Source organism: Chelonoidis abingdonii, chromosome 11, assembly GCF_003597395.2.
Source record: "Chelonoidis abingdonii isolate Lonesome George chromosome 11, CheloAbing_2.0, whole genome shotgun sequence".
In the NCBI taxonomy this organism is placed as follows: Eukaryota; Metazoa; Chordata; order Testudines; family Testudinidae; genus Chelonoidis; species Chelonoidis abingdonii.
The window spans coordinates 40,967,089-40,989,901 of NC_133779.1; the positions used below are offsets into that span (position 1 = coordinate 40,967,089).

The 22,813-nt window shown below is 58.6% G+C and overlaps 1 protein-coding gene across 1 annotated transcript in view; it reads right to left on the bottom strand.

Annotated features, from left to right (window-relative positions):
* Positions 1 to 22,813, bottom strand: part of NCAN (neurocan) — a 58,033-nt gene that overhangs the window by 10,358 nt on the left and 24,862 nt on the right. The window contains exons 5-10 of the mRNA XM_032799911.2: positions 22,155 to 22,448; positions 20,227 to 21,315; positions 18,978 to 19,055; positions 15,687 to 17,549; positions 8,821 to 8,937; positions 370 to 483 (exon numbers count right to left, since the gene is read on the bottom strand). Coding sequence (XP_032655802.1) covers positions 370 to 483; positions 8,821 to 8,937; positions 15,687 to 17,549; positions 18,978 to 19,055; positions 20,227 to 21,315; positions 22,155 to 22,448 — 3,555 coding nt within the window. The remainder of the gene's footprint in view (positions 1 to 369; positions 484 to 8,820; positions 8,938 to 15,686; positions 17,550 to 18,977; positions 19,056 to 20,226; positions 21,316 to 22,154; positions 22,449 to 22,813) is intronic.

Consider the following 22,813-nt stretch of genomic DNA (forward strand, 5'->3'; position numbering starts at 1 on the left):
TCCTGAGCACTCTCTGGCTCGCTCTCCCCCGCCCGACCCTAGGCTATCAGGCTGTCCATTTGTCTTTCTATCCTGCACGCATCACTATGGAACCTGAGCGTCAAGATTCTGGGTCCCCTCCTCCCATCTCCAAAGTTCATGGTTGTGAGGCCAATCTACAAACAGGTCCCAGGTTCCCACCCCCAGAGAGCCCTGCTTGAGCTGGCCCCAAAGCAAAACTCCAGATCCTGATCCCGGATCCAGACCTGATGTGGAACTGCCTCCCCGCGGCTGGCTCTGATTTAACTCCATCCAGTCTAGTGTTGTTAAAGGGGCCCCGGTTCCCAGGATCCCACTGCAGGCCGGGCCACGGGATGCCTCGGCTCTCACCTTTCTCGCACAGGCTGTCCCCATAGCTGGGCAGGCAGAGGCAGACGAAGGAGTTTATCTCGTCAATGCAGGTGCCTCCGTTTTGACACGGGCTGGATAGGCAATCGTCAATATCTGCCATGAGAGAGACATGGCGGCTCAGGGTCCAGTGGCGATACACCCCCCCAGGCAGTGTTTGTGCATTGGGGATGCACACACACACACATGCCTGCTCTGCCTGACACGCTGAGGCTGATGGTATGGGCGTGAAAGCCATGGCTCTCGCTGGGGGAGCTGCCTGGGTGATGAACTGGTTCTGGGGGGCGCCCAGGGTTGCCCCACGGTGGGTATGTGCCAGCCGCTTGGATGCAGCTTGACACAGCTTCCCTGGGGAGATAGAAGGACTTTAACTAGCTCTAACGAGGCAGGGTGTCCTATGAAGCACAGCCTCTGCCGGGCTGTCCTGCTGACAGCACCTGGTGCTGCGGCCCCCAAGGATCAGGCCCTGTGCCCCTGGGGCTTGGCCCCAGCCCTCCTTTATTTCTCTGGGTGGGGGTTTCCCACTGCTCCCTCCACCATCGTGGAAACCAGAGCTGGGAAAGACCAGTTGGGCCCCATGGGGTGGGGTCACTGTCCCTGGGGTACATGCTTCCTTTGGGATCCCCCCAGCAATGGCCTCCCCTTCGCCTCAGAGACCTCCTGCTCTCCAGCCCATTCCACCCTAGGGACACACACGCTCCTGGGGCCACCGTCAATTCTCCCCCCTGCCCGCAGTCCAGGCGGATGCCTGCAGATGGTGCCCCTGCCCCTGAGTCTGTCAGCGTGCCCTGGCACTTGGACATGGCTCTCCCTCAACAAGTGCCAGCTGGGGAGCAGGTATTCCCCTCTCCCACTCGCCCAAGCCAGCCCTGCGATAGCCCATCTTGCTCTGGGACCGAGGGACTGGGGGATGGATGCATGGAGGGCAGGGCCACGGCGCCCCAGAGCAGCTGCCAAGGAAGCCTGGGATGCCGGATGACACCTGCAGCAGGACTGGGGAAGATGTGGCTCTGGGCTGCTGCTGGAGACGCTTCCTGATACATCGGTATCAGGGGCTTTAGGAACAAACCAACCAATCGACCCCCCCACTCCCAGCCCCCTGGCCACCCCAGAGAAAGCACGACCTGGTCAGCTGCAGATCTGTTCCTAGCTTGCTGTGGGGGGAGCAGGGTTATGCTGGGTGAGGCTCTCTGTCGGGTTTGCTTTATGGAGAATGGGCCCGTTTAAACAAGGATCTGGGGGGCCCGTAGTCATAGACAGACACAGAATTTAAAGGGACCGGCTGTACGTTGCAGGCTGCCTCCCCACACACTGACCCCAACAACGGACAAGAGACCAAAGTGTCACAGCCTGTAGGAGCCGAGGCTCTGATGTGCCACAGGCAGAGAAGAGGAGGGACCCAGGTGAACCAGTACCCACGTTCCCCGCAATGGCAGGGAAATGGTTAAGTGAGACACGCCCAGATGACCTGCATCCCACGCTACAGAGGAAGGCGAAACTTCCCACCCAGTTCCCTGCCCGTCTGACCTGGGGAAAAGTCCTGCCTGACTCCACACCTGGCGACTGGGTAGACCCTGAGCACGTGGGCAAGACCCATCCAGCCACGTGCCCGGGCAAGAGAATCCCTCTGAGCCAGGGACCAGCAGATCCCTCCTCTGCAGCTGGGCAAGGAACCCCAAGGTGCCCAGTTGGATGCCAGGTGAGGCAGCTCACGGGTCATACGTGCCGCCAGGCTATAGGCGTGGGGGTGGGGAGCTCGGTTCTCAGCCCATAGCAGCCTGCAGCTGCCCACAGACGGGATACACCAGGGCCTCAGTTCAGTGATTTCAGGTGTCACAACACCATTCCAATAAACGAGGGCAGCCGTCTCCCGATGGCGCTGAGGAGCTGGTGCTGCGAGTGGTGGTTGGACGCCACGTGATGGGCACCTTAGAGAAACCATGGAGAGAGAGAGAGACAGACCAGGATCTAGGGCTGGAGATGGATGGCTGCAGAGATAAACCCACTATGATCTAGGGATGGAGATAAACAGACAACTAGGAGTCAGGGCCGGGGCTGGTGAAATGAGTGATGGGAGGGGACTGAGCTGACGCTGGCTCTTTCGAGCAGGGAAAGGGCACAGCTGTCTGCATCCTAAGTAAGAGATTAACCCCAGAGGATATTGGCTGGGCCAATGGGTGAGAGTGGCTGGGTCTCCGTGGAGCAGCTCGGCGGCTGGGACCTGCGCCCCACTGCTATCCCGCGTTAATATCAACTGGGGCCAGCTCAGCGGCCAAGTCACAGCCACAAGGGAGGGACTTTGGGGACGGGCCCCAGGCTGTTATTACCCCTGGTCCTGTCCCTCCCCACTGCTGCATCTTTGCAATTGGTCACTTGGGCAAGGGGGCTGGGAAAGGGTTTGGGATAGGAGTGAGCACCAGAGAAGGCAAAGGCAGCAGCCCAGGAAGAAGCAGAATCCCTGGGTGACCCCAGCACCCCCTCCATATTGCTCTGCGGTCCCCTCTCGGCGAGAGCAAAGGCTGCCGGGCACCATCTCCTCAGCAACTGGCAGTTCTGGGCGAGGGCGAGTGCAGATGGAAGTGAAAAATAAGCAGCAAACAGTGCACGGCTTGCTGCTGATGGCCCTCAATCCAGACCTGCTCTGCCCATGTGCCACGGTTCAGACCCACAACGCCCAGCCAGCCAGGCCTGCCCCCTGCTCTGCCCATGTGCCACGATCCAGATTCACAATGCCCGGCCTGCCCCCCTACTCTGCCCATGTGCCATGATCCAGATCAACAACACTCAGCCTGCCCCCTGCTCTGCCCATGTGCCATGGTCCAGATGCAAAACACCCAGCCAGCCAGGCCTGCCCCCTGCTCTGCCCACGTGCCATGGTCCAGACCCACAACGCCCAGCCTGCTCCCCTGCTCTGCCCACGTGCCATGGTCCAGACCCACAATGCCCAGCCTGCCCCCTGCTCTGCCCATGTGCCATGGTCCAGACGCAAAACACCCAGCCAGCCAGGCCTGTCCCCTGCTCTGCCCACGTGCCATGGTCCAGACCCACAACGCCCGGCCTGCTCCCCTGCTCTGCCCATGTACCACGGTCCAGACCCACAATGCCCGGCCTGCCCCCTGCTCTGCCCATGTGCCACGGTCCAGACCCACAACCCCCGGCCAGCCAGGCCTGCCCCTGCTCTGCCCATGTGCCACGGTCCAGACCCACAACGCCCGGCCTGCCCCCTGCTCTGCCCATGTGCCACAGTCCAGACCCACAACGCCCGGCCAGCCAGGCCTGTCCCCTGCTCTGCTCATGTGCCATGGTCCAGACCCACAACGCCTGGCCTACCCCCCTGCTCTGCCCAGGTGCCACAGTCCAGACCCACAACGCCTGGCCTGCCCCCCTGCTCTGCCCAGGTGCCACAGTCCAGACCCACAACGCCTGGCCTGCCCCCCTGCTCTGCCCATGTGCCACGGACCAGACCCATAATGCCTGGCCAGCCAGGCCTGCCCCCTGCTCTGCCCATGTGCCAGGGTCCAGACCCACAACACCCGGCCAGCCAGGTCTGACCCCTGCTCACAATGCCCCAGGGCTCCCACACAGCTCCCATGCACCTTGGTATGGACCTGCAGCCCTAGGAGGCCTCTCCCATTGCTGTAGGCCCCACTGGGCCCCAGCACCCCACTCGCCCTGAGTGTCTGCCGATGGGGACACCCCACTGGAGGAAGCTACTTTTGGCTCAGAGCATGATGAGAACAGAGACTTCCCCCTTGCAGTGGGGTGGGGCAGGCTGATTCCTCCCCAGGCAGCTGCCCCAAGGGATCCTAGAAGTGGGGTGAGGCGGCTGCTTAGCCCCAAGAGACCCAGGGCTTAGTGTGCCACGTGCCACCGGGCTGATGGCTTCACTAATGGGGTATTGGATTCTCCCTGACAAGGACAGAGTGCACCTGCCATCGCAGCAGAGGCCGCTCAGCCCCGGCTGCCTTGCTCAATAGTGCTAATTGGAGCTGATTTAGCTATGGTTAATGAATTATCGGGCTGACGCTTTCTGTTCTGGCAGCTGTCCCAGTGCTGGTGCCGAGGGCTGGGTGGTGCGGGCAGCTGGCCAGGGGGCACCCGGGCAGGACTAGTGATGGGAGACTCTGGGAGAGCACTCAAAGGGGCAGACGTCTGTGTGGACCAGGGCTGGGCTGGGGCTCCGTGGTGGGATCGCTAGACCTCTCAGCAGCTAGTGCTGCAGGAAGTGTTGGAGACGGCCCTGCCGTTGAGATTTCCAGCCCCGCTTCCTGGACATGCTCCCCTGCCATTCTGGGGCAATTCTCCGGCGGGACGTGGATACCTGTCTGCTCCAATCCCGCTGCCATCATGGAGGCTCCTGGGGCCTGAGCCTAACCCACCGGAGCTCATGGAAAGGCTCCCGTTGGCTTCGGTGGGCTTTGGATCAGGCGCTTGGTCACTGGTGGAACTGGAGCTGGGGCATAAGGCGGATGCCATGACCCTCTTCCCCAGCTGGAGCTCAGTGGAAGGATGGTCCTTTATCTCAGGAGAGCTGGGTTCAGTGCCGCACCCTGCTACGAACTCATCATGTGTCCTTGGGCAAGTTCCTTAGCCTCTCTGGACATCAGCCCCCCACCTGTAAATGAGCTAATCGCCCTGTCCTGCCTTCCAGGGCAGGGGAGGAGAAATCCGCCGCAGTGTGCCTGGTGCTCAGCTGCCACAGCAGTGGGGGCCCGGTGAGCCCCCGCAACAGCCAGCTGGCATGTGCGCAGTCAGGCCCAAGCCTGTCCCTGAGCAGGAGACACGGATCCCATCTGGGAAAGCGCCGAGCGGTTCGTTACCATTTACTGAGCTGTAACAGGGAAATCGATGCTGCTTAAACGTTATTACCCGGCTCTGGAAAGGTTTTTTCTCCCCACAGGTATCTCAGCCTCTCTAGTTTTAAACTTGATATTCCAGTGCCGGCTGCCTCAAGCTCTGAGCTGACCTGCAAAGCACGGCAGACAGGCAGGGCCCAGTCCTTTGTGACAGATGCGATGGGCTCCCATGAAAGCTCTTCTGCGTGGTCAGGAGCCAGTGTCTCCTCCAGCAGCCCCTGACCTTGGGGAAAGGCACTGGGTGGGGACCCAGGAGAGCTGCCTCTGCCACACACTCCACTGGGCCACATCACCCCATCTCTCGGAGCCTCAGTTCCCTCGCTGGGCAATAAGGATCCTCCCTCTGCCTGGTCGGTGCCATTTCTCACTACGGGTTCATGCAGCACCCTGCACAACAGAGCCTCTAGCCTGTACTGTGAGAGAAACAGCTGCAGCAGCAGGGAAATGAACACGCTTGGAAAACAAGATCTTCCCTTCCCTAGGGTCCCCTCTGAGTGGAGTTTGGGGGTCCCCCATACCCCACTGCACCCCCCATGAGTGCTGCCAGGGGGAAGCACAAGCAGATTGGGGGTGGGTGGGGAGGAGAAGAGGTTTAAAGAGGAATCAGCGAGGTGCCGTTCCCTCGCCAGCTTCCGCGCCAATTTGAAATCAGCGAGTATGGCCTCCCCAGTGCTGAGATAATAGCCTGGAGCCCATGGTGCTTCATCGTGGCACAAATGCAGCATGATTTAGGGGGGCGAGATCGTCCTCGCCAACCATTCACGCTCCCTTCCCCCTTGTGGGGGAACAGGGCCAGCTCCTTGCATCACCGAGGCAGCGGGAGTCAGCTCCCAGTGGGGTCGCCAGCAACACACCCAAGGGTCATTATCCAGCAGATGGGCTAGCTGGGGGGTCCACTGGATCAGAGAGGTTTCTGACGAACAGCCTGCAGCCCCTACATCCTGGTGTGCCGAGCCCTAATACAAGGGACGGACACAAAACAGGGCAGGGAGCATGGAATGCCTTCAAGCTGCTTCCAGCCTGCCTGAGGCCGAGACTGGGAGCTATCCGGGACAGGGACTGCCTGCTTTGTTCCCTGTCCATGTGTCCCCCGGCTCTGCGGGCCTGGCGCCTGGTCTGGGCCTTCTAGCACCACCCTGAAAGGAATGCTGATGCCAGGAAGAAATCTAGGGTGGACTGGCCTTTCCGGAGACACCTGGCCTTGGTTTTTAGCCAGGGGTTTTACTTTTCTCCTGGGGCAGAAACATTCCTGGGATACCTTCCTCCATCCCTCAGAGTGATTTTATAAAAAACGGGCGCTAACGTTCCTCTGGAACGGTGAAACTCAACCACAGCAGCCTCCCGCTATGGAGGGCAAACAAGGGAGTGAAATGCACCTGGCTGGTTTTGCTGGACTTCGCTCTCAGATCCCCCCATCCCTGCACTTGGAGATGGGATAGGAGCCTCCCGCAACCTGTGTGTGCTCTGTAATGTGGGTCCATGCATGGCCTTGGCCAGCTCCCAGTGTAAATCAGAGCAGCTTCGGGGTGGCTCAAACTTATATTTCTCTCCCTACTGCCCCCTACGGGTGCTGGAAAGTAAAGAACAGACATAGTGCAGTGAGCTCCAGCCACAACCCCCATCTGGGAGTGGGGCTAGGAGTAGGGTGGGTGCAGGGCCTTTAAGCCAGCTCCACATCAGCTGGAGAGGCCCCCTGTGCTGGGGGGATGCTCAAAGAACCCGTTTATGCTGCCAGAGTGCACTAAAGGGGCTGCAGGGCATGTCTGCACGCCAGTCCTGGGGTGTGACTGCGGCTGGTGTAAATGTACCTGTGCCAGCTTTAATTTAGATAGCTCGGGTCCCGGCGCAGCACAGGCCTGCTGGGAACACTGATTATGACACGGGTGGCTAGTCCATGCCACAGCCCCCGCTTCACTGCTCCAGCACCTGAGCCTGTTAGATTCAAGCCAGCTCGGGGATGTCCACATGACCTGCGATCCCACCCGGTGACTGCAGTGCAGACAGACCCTTCGTATAGCTGGGGTGGTAACGCAGGCTGAGACAATCTGCCTCCTACAGCTCTCCTGGCCTCTGGCAGTGGGTGGGGAGCTGGCACCCCGGGGTCTCTCTTGAGCTGCGTGGCTGGGGAGAAGGTGGGTGGGGTGGGTGGCCCTGCAGCCAGCTAGCAGAGCCGAGCTGCAGTTGCATGGTGGGAACTGGCCTGGCTGCGAACGAAGAGCCAGTTGCCGACAAGTGGGTGCCAGCTCAGCCTGTAACATGATATTTACCAGCCTCTGCCCGCAGGCACCGGCTGCCTGAGCAGTGCAGCCACCACCCATGCCCATCAGTGAGGCACCGAGGGGCCTGGCCAGGTGTGTGCGTGCAGGGAATTGAGGGGTGGGGGTGGGACGTGATGTTGCGAAAACGAGGAGCATGAAATAAAAGATGCTTTAAACAGTGTGATGCTGTTGCAAAAAAAGCAAACATGATTCTGGGGTGCATTAACAGGTGTGTTGTGAGCAAGACACGAGAAGTCGTTCTTCTGCTCTGCTCTGCGCTGGTTAGGCCTCAGCTGGAATATTGTGTCCAGTTCTGGGCACTGCATTTCAAAAAACATGTGGAGAAATTGGAGAGGATCCAGAGAAGAGCAGCAAGAATGATTAAAGGTCTAGAGAACATGACCTATGAAGGAAGGCTGAAAGAATTGGGTTTGTTTAGCTTGGAAAAGAGAAGACTGAGAGGGGACGTGATAGCAGTTTTCAGGTATCTAAAAGAGTGTCATAAGGAGGAGGGAGAAAACTTGTTCACCTTAGCCTCTAAGGATAGAACAAGAAGCAATGGGCTTAAACTGCAGCAAGGGAGGTTTAGGTTGGACTTTAGGAAAAAGTTCCTAACTGTCAGGGTGGTTAAAGACTGGAATAAATTGCCTAGGGAGGTTGTGGAATCTCCATCTCTGGAGATATTTAAGAGTAGATTAGATAAATGTCTATCAGGGATGGTCTAGACAGTATTTGGTCCTGCCATGAGGGCAGGGGACTGGACTCGATGACCTCTTGAGGTATCTTCCCATCCTAGAGTCTCTGAATCTATGAATAAAGGACTGGGCCTGGGGCTCCGTCTCACCAACAAAGGGATTAGCAGGCGTCCACATCGCCAGCAGCATTTCCCCTTGCTGCAGAGCTGGGGCTTTCACTGCTCATTAACCCCTCTGTGAGGGGTTTTTCATAGCGTTTGTAAGGCTGGCAGGAGGGGCCCACCTGGCTGGAGTCTGAGATCCCCCCAAGAGCGGTGGTAGGAGCAGAGTCAGCTTTGCACCCCCCTTTTCCCAGGGGAGGGCTCAGCCTCCGTGGCTCACTCCATCCTCGCTGCATCTGCCAGCCAGGAGTCAATCAGTGCCCACAGGCACCTGCACTCCTGTCCCCAGCCTGGCAGCGCCGCAGACACCAGGCAACGGCCATCACGTGCCACGCCTGCCCTTGGCTGGATTTAAACTGGCGACTCAGTGCCCAAACCCCTGCACCAATTGGCCTGGCGGCTGTTCTCAGCCCCTCCTGTCTCTGCAGGGCAGGGCCATGGCTGCGGGGCAGAGGCCACTCACCTATTTCGCAGTTCTCCCCGGTGAAGCCCTGGTCGCAGCTGCAGCTGTAGATGGTTCCGTTGGACTGGCAAGTCCCACCGTGCAGGCAGGGGTTAGTCTCGCAGGGGTCGGCCTGAGCTGCAAGACACAAGGCACAGGCGCATGGGCACAGGGCAGATCCCCTTGGGAGACGGATGCTGAGGCCACTGCTCAGGCTCCCCCTGCCTCCTCAGCTTCTCTCAGGCCCCGGGACCCACGAAGATCACTTCACACATGGGCCATCGCCAGTAATCTGTGTGGGCTCCTCCCGAGCAGCGTTTGCTGGGCAGCCTCCCTGCATCTCTGCCGCAGCCATGTGCGCTAGCGGTTCCTTCCCCCACCCCCCTGATACCAACCAGGGGGGTCGCTCTGTGGCAGTCACCTTCAGAGCGAGAGACCCAGGGCTTGTCTGCATGGCACTTATCTCCGGCTCCCTTGCGAGCGCTGCCCCTAACCTGAGTCCCAGCCACACCTCTGGCTCAAGCACGGGGGTGCTTTGCACTAAGCCGGCCGGCCGACGGGGCCGCCTACTCCCAAGTGCTGCTCTCACTGGAGCGGCTGTTGTCACTGCTCTGCAGTGTGGACACAGGCCTGAGGCATCTCAGTGCTGCTAGTCCTCCAGTGCCTTCCCACAATTCCTTGCCGCTGCCCTCCTCCCTGCTTCGGGAGTGGAAGTCAGGCCCCAGTTCATCCAGCCTGGTTCAGCATTTGAACCCCACGCGACTCTGCCCCTGCAGCAGGGTTTCTGTGGGAATGGGGCCCTGAGCAAACTCCAGGAGACAGACACATGTGCACACTCTGGTAACGTGCTCACACGTGGCCATCTGCTCGCCCCAGGCCCACCTGCTCCACTCCCCAAATGAAAGCCCAGCTCTGCACCCCTCTCTCCTTCTGGTCCTGGTACACACCCAGCTGTTAAGCTGTGACAGGGTCTGCGCTCTTGATCTCTGCAAGCTGGGATTTTTCTCTCGCTTTCATTCTGGGCCCGCGTGTGGGACCCACCATGCATGCCTGGCACCCAACCGCAGCATTAAAATATGTAGAAGATTTGCAGCTCAGACGCCTGCCAGCTGGCTCGAGTCGGAATCTAATTCTTTCTTTTTATAATTAGTTCTGACTGACTTTAAACAGTCTCTGGGGGAAGCGGCAGGCAGCCCTCACATGGCAATGAGGAGCACAGCCGAACGCCAGCAGCCCTGCAAAGTCCAAGATAGGCGAGTGGACTTCTCTGCCGGCTGATGTGGAGGAATCTCGCTCCATTTATCTACACAGAAGCACTTAATGAGCAGAGAGGACACACCAGGCAAACTAACAGCTGAGCCCCCTCCAGCAGGAGCTTTGCAATGCGCACTGTGAAAGCCCCTGGCGGAGGGAGAGTGACTGGATGAGCTGAACGGCAGAAGATGGTTCCTCCAAGCAGCTTTGCCATGCTGTGTGCTATCGCTGGGGCCATAGGCTACGCTGGCTCAGACCTGCCAGGTACATCTCTACTGCAAAGGACGGTGTGTTGGTAGCGTGGGCAGGAATCCCCCCACTAGCTTTAATCCACCAGCGTGGGTAACAACAGCAGGGAAGATGCTGCCACAGGGGCGAGCAACCCAAGCGTGTGCTCAGGGTCCCCAGAGCAGGGTTGTACCTTGGAGTCCATCCCTGTTCCCTGCTTCCCACTGTCGCCTCCAGAGCCCCCTGCTAAACGCTGGGTTTTCAAGTACACAATGCCGAGAATTGGGGCCAGGTTTATGCAAGAGCTCAGCATGGGTAATCATGATTTCTTGTAAAACAGACACATTCTTCCTACAGGAATATTAAAGGTGCAGCACTGCAAAAACAGAATCTCTCTCTCTCCCCCTCCTTCCTTCCATCCATGGTACCTAGTTCTGTATCAATTCAAACAAGAGGTGGCAAATTTAAAACCAATATGAGGAAATACTCCGTTACACATTCATCAGTAACCCATGCAATTCATTGCCACGATATAACACCCATCGATCTATCCGTCCCAATACACATCTATCTATCTATCCCCATACGCCCCCTCTATCTGTCCTTGTACACCCCCTCTATCTAATCTATCTATCCCCATCCACCCCCTCTATCTATCTAATCCTCGTCAATCTACCTCCATCCACCCACTCTATCTATCCCCAATCCCCCCTCCATCTATCTATCCATCCCCAACCACCCCCTCCCTCGATCTATCTATGTATCTATCTATCTATTGATCTATTTATTCCCATACACCCTCTGTATCTATGTATCCTCGTACACCCCCTCTGTCTAAGCTAACGGATCTATCTAATCACTTTGTTAGATTCTCATCTTTCTCTCCCCAAGCTGGAAGAAAGTGGCTCCCTTTGATTTAGACGCCAGCAGGTGACCCCGAAGGGGTTTAACGCAGAGACTAATGATGCCCCCTAACCTCTGAGTGTGTCTCCTGGGAGCTACGTCTGCAGCCATCTTATTTTTCAAACTGATTAACAGCGGCTCCAGTGCAGGAGCGGGGCCTGACCGGGGATGGAAGGAGTTCACAGCCAATCCTGGGAACAGCTGGAGCCGCACAGGCTGACCTCGAGGCCCCAGCTGATTGTGCAGGGCACAGCAGGGCCTATTTCCGTCACAGCTGAGAGCTCGCAGAGGCGGGATCTCCCCTGCAGGGGAGCCACGTGGAAGGCTTGGCAGTTAGTGGGGGACTGACGGGATCGTGTGGAGGGCTTGGTGCCGGTGTGGCGCGGCACAATGACCAGAGGCAAAGAGGCCTCAACTGGAATGCCACCAAATTCCCCCCGGGCTTTTCCGTCGGAGCCTTCGCCCTCCTGCAGCCGACTTCTCAGTCTCAGCTCAGGGAGCCATGTACGGGGGCGAAGCCCTTCGCTCTCACTTCCAGCCATTGGGGTCATTTGCATCCAGTGCGCGATGCCTGCTGGGCCGCGGCTGGGGTCAGCCAGCTCTCCAGCGCTGATTGCTGTGTCCCTGGCACTGACCCCAGTGCCCTGGGGAAGGGCTTAATTAGGACCCGGGGACCGAACAGCAAGTGTCATCGGGTACTCGTGAACCTCCAGGTTAATGGCATAGCAGCCTCGTTTCCTACCCTTCTGCTGCCCAGCATACCTGGCTTTGCATGGGTGCTGGACTGCACCCCTGAGTTTGTTAATGCAGGGGGTGCTGGGCTGAGTACACTGGGGGTGCTGGGCTGAGTACACTGATTTGTTACTGTAGGGTTGCCTGTGGGTGCTGGGATTCCACTCCTCTGCCTCCCCAACCCAGCCAGAAAGTAGAAGGGGTAAGAGAGGAGAGCAGTGCCTAGTGGTAGCTGGGCCTGGGGAGAGCTGGGGCCAGCGCTGATGGAGCAAACCCCAGCAATGGGGCAGTTGCAGTGCTCCTAGCCAGCCAGGGCAGGCAGATGTGCTGGAGACAGGAAAAAGAATCCAGGAGCCCCGCGGATGTTTGTTTGCTTGGCAAGCATCAGTGCCACCAGCTCCCACAACGCGGCAGGGGATGAGCCATCCCCGCCGGCGATGGGAATGGAGCAGAGACACTGCTGGAGAACAGCCAGTAAAGCGGGCACTGAGCGCGTGGGTGAAGGCGTGCTGCACCCTGGGTAGTGATGGAGGGTGAGTGGGCATGCTGGAGCCAGGGGCAGGAATAGGAAAGAACAGCTCCACTTTGAGTGGTTGTGTCTCTTGTTATAAATCCACCAAGACCCAGTGACAGGGGGCTAACCATAGGAGAGAAAGAAAGAATCAACATCTCTCTCCAAGCTGAGCAGTGTCTTGGCTCCGTGAAACCCCGTCCCCTCCAAGCTGCTTTCCCTTGGAGCGGTAAGTGCTTTACCAGGAAGATGTGTTCAAAAGCAAAGCCCCAAGTGCACCTTATTAAAACCATCTCACATCTTGCCCTGGGCTCGCTGGGACCTATTAGCAGTAATGCAGGGGGGCCTGGGCCCGCCCATCAGTATGCAGGAGAGCACAGCCCCCATTTCCTAGGTACTGTTCTGTGGTTAGCTCGGATTTCTGGGTAGTGGGGGGTCCCCTGGATCTTGACACCGCTAAGGCCAGAGTGGAGAATACTGAGGCTGCAGCACAAGGCTAATGGGCAGGTAAATTCCAGACCTATGAAAGGCAGCGTTCTGGGGCCGGGATCCATGCGCCATTCACCAAAAACACCCTACAGGGCTGAGCAGAGCAACCCCTGCAGAGGGAGGGGGCATGCCTGGGGCTTCTCTGTCAGGCTTTATAGACATGCACCAGGTGGCTCCACCCAGGGTGAGATGCTCCCTGCGGCCCGCACTACTGTGGGAGACCCAGCCTGGATAAGGTGAGGAGGTTACTCTGGGACTGGACCATAGCCAGGGCTACCTGTCCCCTCGCCGAGCCACCCAGCAACCCTGCAGCATGACCAGCTTTCACACAGGGATGTCTCTGCAGTCTGGGCTGGCTTGGCCAGGGAGCTGCCGCCAGAATGGGGGAGCAAGGGACAGAGGCCAGGGGGGTGGGTCTGAACAGGGCATGTGTGTGCTAGTGGGGGGCAGTTTGCGGATGAGACCTGCCTGGCTCACTGCACAGGCAGGCAAGGAGGGACACTGAGTGTTATACTCAGAGCCGTGACATGGGGAACTCCTGTCCCGGGGGAAATTCTACCAGATCATAATCTGGTTTTGCCCCAAAACATGACCAAAAAAAGTCAAAATCTGGGAATTTTTCATGAAATGAAACATTCCAAAAATATTTGGTTTTGAATGTATTGTTTGGACTGTTCATTAATGACATTATAGGCTTGCATGGTGCAGCATATTGACATCGAAGCCTGAAGGATAAAATGGAAATGAAAAGTTTCTGGTGAAAATTTAGATGAAATTGTTACATTCCCGCAAAACATTTCAATTTCATGGGATCAGCATTTTCCAATGGAAAATTTCTGGCTCGCTCTTCTTGTAACTAAGAGGCCAGTTCATCCAGGCCTAGCAAGAACCCAGCTGCAGCCCACACCCATAGTCAGCACTGGGGAAAGAAACCCACCTGGGTCAGATCAGGAGCTGGGGCAGGGGGGACTGCCAGCTAGGGAGCTGGCAATGGGGATGCGGGGAGGGCTGGGGAATCACTCCAGGTATGAGTCTGTCTGACCTACCTCCCTGTTGGGGGAAGCTGACTGCCCCCCCTGCCCTCCAGCATTAGCACGGCCACAGGACAGAATCTGTATTGCCCCAGAAACAATACGATCGTGTCAGGTTCCTGCTGAGTGTGCCAGAGTGGAGGGGTGAGGTGCCACAGCACATTTGCTCACCAGGGAGCTGTTTGCAAGGGCTCTGCCCAGCAGCAGCTCCAGCTCCCAGCGCTGACACATATTTCACCAGCACGCTCCTTTCCCGGCAGTGCAGGAGCCTCAGACTGCTGAATATTAACTGTGTTGACTTTCCCACCTCTCGGTGGCTCCAAACTTTAAATATATTTGTTGTCTTTCACCCAGATACTATAAGTTTTTGGATGCTAAATATTCCCTGCCAGGAGCTGCCTCTCTAGCTATTATTATTAGCAACTGCAAATATTAAATATTTAAAAGCATGGGTTCCCGGCTCGCTCTAACAGCACAGAGCACATCGAGAAATCCAGGCTATGCCTGCAGCCCCATCGTGGTTGGATGGAGAGCTCTGTAAAAACTCAGCACAGAGGAAATTGGTGCTAATAAAATTAGGATCCCCGATCCCTGGCCTTAACGTTGAATCAATCGCTCGATATCCTAGTGTCTAGCTGTTGGGCTGTTTATCTGTCGCCATTCCTAGAGTCTAGTCTTTCTCTCCCAAAATCCTAACTTATCTATCCCACTACACCCCCTTTATCTGTCATCTATCTATCTATCTATCACCTAAAATCCTAGTAACTAGCTCTCCATCCCTAGAGCCTAGTGGGTCTATCGAATCTGTTTTCTCTATTGTTCTCTCTCTCTCTCTCTCTCTGAAGGCCCCCCCATTTTTAGCAGCCGAGCAGACTTGCTCACTGAGCTGCACACAAGGACTCCGCTGTGTTTCCCCCTTGGAGGATCCAGCATGCCAGGAGCCAGCCAGCGTGGAGGAGAAGCTGGGGCTATTTTTTTTGCCAACTTGACTGTATCCAAGTTGCATTTCATCAGTGGGGCCGCTCAGTTGGAGAACCCCCGCGCAGGGTGCGAGGGTGCCTGCACAGGAAGCAGAGCCAGGAAACTAAGACAGATTATTTTGCTCCTTGTTCCATGAGAGACGGGGGACCTCACCCTTTGCTTGGGCCGAGTCCTGCATCCCTAGATGTCCCCCATGACTTCATCAGGCTTTTGGTCAGGCCCTGGGATGGAAGGAGGAGAAGTGCAGGGGTGGGATGCAGCCACCCAGAAACCTGGGATCAGGAGCAGCAGCAGGCAGGTGAAGAGAAGTGGAGGGGGACACAGAATGGCATCTTGCAACGTACAGGCTGCTTCCTCCCTCGGAACTGAGTGGCTTCTGAGGGACTGGCTTTGCCAGCCCGGCTGTGAAGACCTGGGTTCAAATCCTGAGGAAGGTCCCAGGGTTTCAGGAATGGCAGGCAAGCAACACAGCCACCACATTGTGTAGCACAATCAGCAGGACTCAAAGGCATTGGCAGAGCTGGAGTGGGAGCCCAGGACTGGGACAGCAGAGGGGCTGTGGGTCAGCATTGAGGGGCTTCAGCAGAACTCCAGGGGGAGCCCAGGGCTGGGATAGGAGGAGGGGGCTATGGGTTGGGAGTGGGAAACATGGTTAGAACTTGCCCAGTTCTTGCTCATGCTCTGCCTGGCTCCAGCAGGTGCCACCACCCCCTGCTCCCAGCATTGACCCGTTCCTGGCTCTGCGGGCCACTACTTACCCAGTGTGCTGGCCTTGCTCTCCCCGATCCAGGCCGGGCTCTCCTTCTCCCCGACAAACGGCATCACTTGCTCCTCTCCGCTTCCGCCGTCAGCCTCCCTGTCCACCAGCAAAAGCCCCTGGGCCTCGGCCAGGATGCCCTCTTGGGCCATGTCAATCACGGGCTGGAGAACGAATCTGTCCAGCTCCACCTTGGGTTCCTCGAAGGCCTGGCTGGTGTGCACAGCGGGCTCCAGGACGCCTTCCTCCTGGGACCCGGCAACCAGCGGGGACAAGTCCATGGGCAAGCTGGGCAGGGGGTCCTGAGGGCTGGCGCTCACCCTTGGCCTTTGTTCCAGCTGGGCTGGCCCAGCTGCAGAGCCCCATGGCGTCGGGGGCTCCTCCCTCTCGGCTTCCCCTGAGACATCCTCCGCGTTGGGCCCTGTGTGGCTCGCAGCAGCTGGTGCGGAGGGCGAGCTCTCAAGCCCCATGGCGCCGGTGGCTCCTGGGAGTCCAGTAATTGTGACAGCAGCCTGGGCTGGTCCTGCTGCAGGGGCTTGGTTAGCAACTGCGCCGGGGAGTGTGGGACCCAGTGCGGGGGAGCGGGCAGGCTCCATGATTGCCAGCGATGGCTGTAGGAGGCTGATGGTTGCTGCTGCCGCCATCTGCCCCCTCCTGGTCACCGGCCATTTGGTCCCTGCTGGCTTGTAGGGGCCCAGAGCCATGATCTGAGTGGTGCCAAAAGGCAGTGTTGGGGGACCCACAGTCTGCTCCGCTGACCCGTCCCCGGACAGTGCTGCAGCCAAGTACACATCCTCCCCCTCCAGCTCCTGTGGCCGTGGCTGGCTGGCTATCATTGCCCAGGCTGGGCTGGGCTGCGTGGCAGGTTCGCAGCTGGCCGGCTCACTGTGCCTGGCTGGTGCCACCCAAGGGTCAGAGCGGGTGGGCTCTGGGGATGGAATCCCCTGGGCGGGATGAGTGACCGCGCCTTCGCCTTGTAGCTCAGCCTGCTTGTCTCTCAGCTCCCAGGCTGGGCCAGGGAAGCTGGGCAGCGTTTCCTCTGTGCCCGGGGGTTCATCCAGAGACTCCAAGCCCAGAGGTCTGTGGGCGCCCGTGCCAGCTCTCTCCCTTGGATCCTTGGAGCCGGAGCTCTCAGTGCTGGCTGCTGGGCTGCTAGTCAAGAAAATGAGCCTCTCAGTAAAGCTCACGGCTTTGCCCTTCCTCTCCGTGAAGCTGTATTCCGCAGCGCCGCTGCCTTCACTGCCCCCGGGGTGGGGATGGGCGGAGGAGGGCGCCCCTGGTTCCTCAGCGTGGGGGGGGAGTAGTGCATGCAGGTGGGCCCTGGGGATGGCAGGTAACAGCAGGATGGGGGTGGCACCCTCCTCACTGGAGATGACCTCCCCAGAGGAATCCTCCCCATCCTCCCCAGGGGGTGGCAGCCCCAGGCCTCCTGCTTGGGGGTAGTCGCCTCGGACGCTGGAGCCGGGTAGCAGCGGGTCGAGAGCAGCTTCCTCCAGGGGACTGAGAGTGTCTCCTGGGGTCAGGGTGCCAGTGGGGGGCAGATACAGTCCACTGGCTGCCGGCGTCGGGGTGCTGTCAGAGCTCCAGTCCTGTCTTCCTTCCTCTGTGCTGGCTGTTGTCTCTGCTGCCCCCTGAGTACCCATCAGTGACTCTCCCATCCTGCTGGTATCGATCGCGTGCCCTGCCCAAGGACTGTTGCTGGCCGGGGGCTGGTCAGTGGGAGCCCCACGGCTGTGCTGGGGGAGTGGCGGTGTCAAGCGGAGGGTCCATTGCGGTTGTTCTTTCTGGCTGGGAGCGGATGGCGAGGGGGGTGCTGGGGTTGTCCCCGTCTGCGGGTGCCATGGGTGTGTTGATCCCCTTTGCTCTGCAAAAAGCCAGAGATGTTGGTTAGCAGAAGGCCCTGGGCATGGGCAAGGGAGCAGCGAGGAGGCATGGATCACACACCCAGCTACACTGGGAGTCCCCCTCTAAATACAGTAATCGGACAAAAGCAGGACCCACGCAGGCCAAAGGGAAGGAGCCAATCCTGGCAGTGCAGGACTTTGATTGCAGAACTCCCATTGGGCCCATCCTGGCTCCTGGTTGCACTGATTTCAGCAGGGCTGGGGGGAGAATCTGCCATGCGCTGGGGATGTTACTCATCGCTAGGGCACCAGGGGAGAGACACAGCAGCCAGCTGAGTCCTGTTCATTGGCTTCCCTTGCCAGCCCCCCCAAGTCCCATACTAGTCATTATGGATGATGAGTTGTTAAGCACGGACAATGTGCTCGAAGCTGTACAAGACCTGATGCCCCGAGTGGAGAGCCCCACCCACGCGGAAGCCTGTAACCATTGTGGAGCTCATTGCCGAGGCTCGCCGCAGTACTGGGATGATGTGACTGTAAACGCTTGGGTCTTGGTGGGCTGGTGCAGAATGCGGAGGTGTTTCATGTTGGCAGAGGGGAAGGGGTATGTGTGTGGGTCAGAGCACAGTAATAGGAGTCAGGACTCCTGGGTTCTCTTCCTGGCTCTGGAAGGGGAGTGTGGTCTGGTGGTTAGAGCAGGGAGGGCTGGCATCAGGACTCCTGGGTTCTCTACAGGACTGACGGTCTCACCTAGGGCCAAATTTTCAAACCAGGTAGGGATGCGGTGGCATGGACGGAGCTGTGCCTGGCGTGCTGACATAGCCACTGCATTTGTGCATTGTGACAGACCCAGGCCAGTGGGGGTAGAGGAGTCTGGTGGTGGGCAAATATACTGGTCACTGGATGAGTAGTTTTCTGTTCTCTGAGTGACCAGAGCAGGGGCTGCACTAGAGTAATCAGGAACCTGCTAGAACCAATTAAGGCAGACAGGCTGATTAGATCACCTGCAGCCAATCAAGGCAGTCTAATCAGGGCACCTGGGTTTAAAAAGGAGCTCACTCCAGTCAGGGAGTGGGGAGCCAGAGGAGAGGAAGTGTGGGAGAGGAGCTGAGAGCAAGAGGCACAAGGAGCTGAGAGTGAGCTGCTGGAGGACTAAGGAGTACAAGTGTTATCAGACACCAGGAGGAAGGTCCTGTGGTGAGGATAAAGAAGGTGTTTGGAGGAGGCCATGGGGAAGTAGCCCAGGGAGTTGTAGCTGTCATGCAGCTGTTACATGAGGCACTATAGACAGCTGTTATCCACAGGGCCCTGGGCTGGAACCCGGAGTAGAGGGTGGGCCCTGGTTCCCCCCAAACCTCCCAACTCCTGATCAGACACAGGAGAAGTTGATCCAGACTGTGGGGAAGATCACTGAGGTGAGCAAATCTGCCAATAAGCACAGGACCCACCAAGGTAGAGGAGGAACTTTGTCACAGCATGTACATCAGCTACATGTGTGCGTGAATGGCCAGATGGGGCTACTGCGCCTGCATATGTGAGAATCATTGGTGCAAATTCAATATGCAAAAAATACCAACGCTTTCGGCCACGTGCCCTGGCTCTGTCTTGCTCCACAGCCGTGGGCCAGGACTCTCAGGGGCAGGCTGTAGGTATACAATGTGGGGGGATCCTGGGACAGAAAGCACTGTCTGTGCACAAGGGTCTGAGGAGAGGTGCTATTGAGTGGCTGGATGCCGATCACCCCAGCCCCTCTCCTTGGGCTGTGATGAGCACTGAGCACTCAGTTACACAGCCCTGCGCTGTGCTGCCATATCATTACAAGGACTTGATAATGGCCTTTACTGATGAGCAGCAGCAGATCCCGGCTAGGCAAGGTTGCCATGGCTACTGGCTCCTCATCACTCAGGCAACATCTGGGGAAGAGGCTCCTCCACTCTGAAGGCCTTGTTAGTTGCCAGGTGATGGGGGGGCTGCACATGATGCTCTCTCTCCTGGCGGGGGAGGCTCCCTCAGGTGTAGGGGGGAGGGAGAAATGTGGGAGATGGGGTGGAGAAGGGGGCAGGAAAGGAACCAACAGTCTCTGGGAGCAGGGGGTGGGGGGGAAGGGAGAGCAAAGGAGCTGTTTGTACAGGCAGTGAATTCAGTGCGGATGGGGGGGGGGGTTGCCCTTGCATCGGGACAGGGAGTCTGGGGACAAGGAGGGAAGGGGGCAGAGTGAGCTGGGGGTGGGGGGGACTGGTGTTGTATTGTTGGGGCTCTCTGGCTCACTGCCCCCACCTCCCTGAGCCCCTCACAGGGACCTGGTCTTGTCTGCGCTGCACCCGGCCCGACGGGGCCCCCGTCTCGCCTGGGGTCTGCGCTGCGCCCAGCCCGACGGGGCCCCGATCCTTGGGAGTGTAGATGCTCCCATGATACAGTGAACAAGAGGTCAGGCCAGGGCAGAGCAGGAGTAACCCTGTGGACATCGATAGAATTGCAGGTGTAATGAGCGGACTGACTGACCTCAGAATAGGGTGAAATTGGCACAGCCAGGCGGGAAATGCATCTCTCTGTCTAGATACAAAATCGCTCAGATCATGGGGGTGTCCTGGCGAACGCATGGGCAGATGGTCAGTCCTGCATTATAAAGCTGCAGCGGCTGCAAAGAATTCCACTTCACCCTCCCCCCCCGGAAAGAGGTTAATTAGAGATACTCACTGTAGCTGACCAGCCCCTCGGCCTGCCCATCCACTTCATTGGAGAGGGGGTAGGTGCCTTTCCCTGCATGGGCCTTGGCAGTGGGCTTGGCTGCGGGGAGGATCTCGACTGCGTTGTCCACTCTGCCTTTCATCTCCTGCACCAGGCCAGGGGCAGGCGTGAGACCCCCCCAGGAGTTCCTGTCCATGCCCTGGGCTTGTCCCTCGTGCTGCAGCTGGAAGTAGCGGCCATTCAGCCCTGAGGAGATGCTCTTCTTGATGGATTCGGGGCCGTGGGGCAGATGGCTGGGTTCATCTGGAGCAGCGGGGCTCAGCTGCTCGGGCTCGTTGGTAGTGGATGATGCCCCCATGCTATCCTGGGCCACAGTGCTAGCGACTCCTTCCTGGGGGAGCTCTGGGGCAGGGCTTTGGGAAGGTGGCTGCGGATCAGCTGACAGGGGCCCCTGCGTGATGCCAGCATGCCAGGTTAGCTGAAAGGCATTGGTGGTCTCTCCCAGGGCTGGGGCGTCTCTTTCCTCAGAGGACAGCTGGCTGGGGCCAGGAGTCTCCTCCCAGTGGCCTGTGGTGAAGCCCAACGGCTCATGGGCTCCCTGGTCGCTGCTCACCCCATGTGCTGGTGCCTGGTCGACCATATTCAGAGACTGATCTTCCCCCGGCCCAGCTGGAAAGGAGACTGAAGAGGGTTTTGGGGAGACAGTGTCAGCCAGAACCCCGGCCCCTTCCAAAGCAGGAGCTACCGTGGCTGCTGCCCTCTCAGATCCCACCTGGGGGGCCTGGCTAGCCGTCACCAGCTGCAGCTGCTCATCCTCTGTCAGGACTGGCCCCAGCAGCTTGTGCCGCAGGTTGTAGTGATCGCGGGTGATCTCCCTGGAGTCCCCGGACATACTGGGGTCCTTGCGCTCCTTGGGAATCAGCTCGTTTCGCGCCTCGGCATGCTCCACCAAGACGTTGTCAATGCCCAGAGGGTCAGGCCCTGCCGGCTCCCATCCATCCAGATCCTGCTCCGGCTGCCGGCGGTCCAGGCTGCTCTCTGTTTTCTCAGGCCTCAACTCGTCTGGTTTCTTCTGTGACGGGGACGGCTGCTGACCCGCTGCAAAGGAACGAACAAGCAGGAGCTGACACAGGCTGCTCTGATCCAAATGAACAGAGACGAGAACCGGGCGTGTGCTAACAAGGACTCAGTGGGATTCATCCCCCCTGCAAACCAGGGCTGGACCCAGAACCAGGTGAAACCCGGGGGCCTGGAGGTCTCATTTGACTCCGGCCCCTACGAGGTTGCAGGAGTGTTGGGGAGATGAAGCCTTGTGAGTGAGCGTGAGGGGTAGGGGCACAGGAACGCCAGGACGAGCCTGTTTCCTGTTTGAGTCACTAATGGACAGTGTGAAAGGCAGCTGATCAAGCGACTTGCACCATCCCCAGGGAGTAATGGAGGGATCTCTGAGCCCTGTGCCAGGGTCGTTAACAAAAGGGTCACCACATGCAAAGCAGGGCCATGGCACAGGTGGGAAACTGAGCCATGGAAGGTGTGTAGAGGGATTCAAGGTCATGCTGGGGCGGGGGGGAAGGGAGGGGGGCGCAGGGACAGGCAGACACCAAGGCTGTGGGGTGGATAACGCAGGGATTAGACGGGCACCAGAGCTGTGGGGCGGGTGGGTGACGCAGGAATTAGACGGGCACCAGGGTCATGGGGGGGGTGGGGGGTGGCGCAGGGACAGACAGGCACCAGGGCTGCAGGGTGGGTGGGTGACACAGGGACAAGTGTGCTCCAGGGTCCTGGGGCGGGTGGGTGGTGCAGGGATAGGCGGGCATCAGGGTCGTGGGGCAGGTGGGTGGTTTTAATGACATGGAGGGGGATTCTGGATCAGGAACTGGACAGGCCCATCCCTGGTCCGATCAGTCCCTGGAAGGGATACCCTCACTCCCACCTACCTTTGTAGCAGTAGGCGTCAAACTTGGAGGCTGGGTCCGGGAAGCCTGTCCGGTTGGGGAACTGGTACACGGTCCTCACGCCCGGCTCGTCTCCGCCACATTTTTTACGTGGGGTCCTGATTGGGTAGCGGACGCTTCCGTCAGCCAGCCAGCCTGGGTCGCACTGATCCAAGCCGTCCCTCCAGGCTAAGTACAGCTGGCCCGTGGTGGCTAGCGAGGCCCCGCGGCTCTGGCAGTGCTTCCTGGCTCCCTGTGACGTCAGCCGTCCGGGTGTGGAGACATAGAACACTTTCCCTGCAAGGGGAAGAAAAGCCCATTGCTACATCCAGCTCACCAGTCACCTGGCTCATTGCTGCCGTGCAGCCATCTCCGGGGTGGAATGCAACCACAGCTTAACAGTGCTGTATAACCACTGGGGTGTGAACTGAAGCCTAGTGGTGCAACAGAGCCATTGACTTTGCTAGAGTGATGCTGACTTACGCCAGTTGAAGAGCTGGGCCTCTTGCATCCAATAGAAGCTGCACGAGCGATGGCAGGTTCATGCTGGCATCCAGCCAAGATATGCGAGCTGGCCCTGCAAACCTTTGCTACCAGTCAGCACTCAGGGCCCCACCTCCCCTCTCCTCTGGGGAAAAGCCCCTCCAGCAGCACAGCTCCCA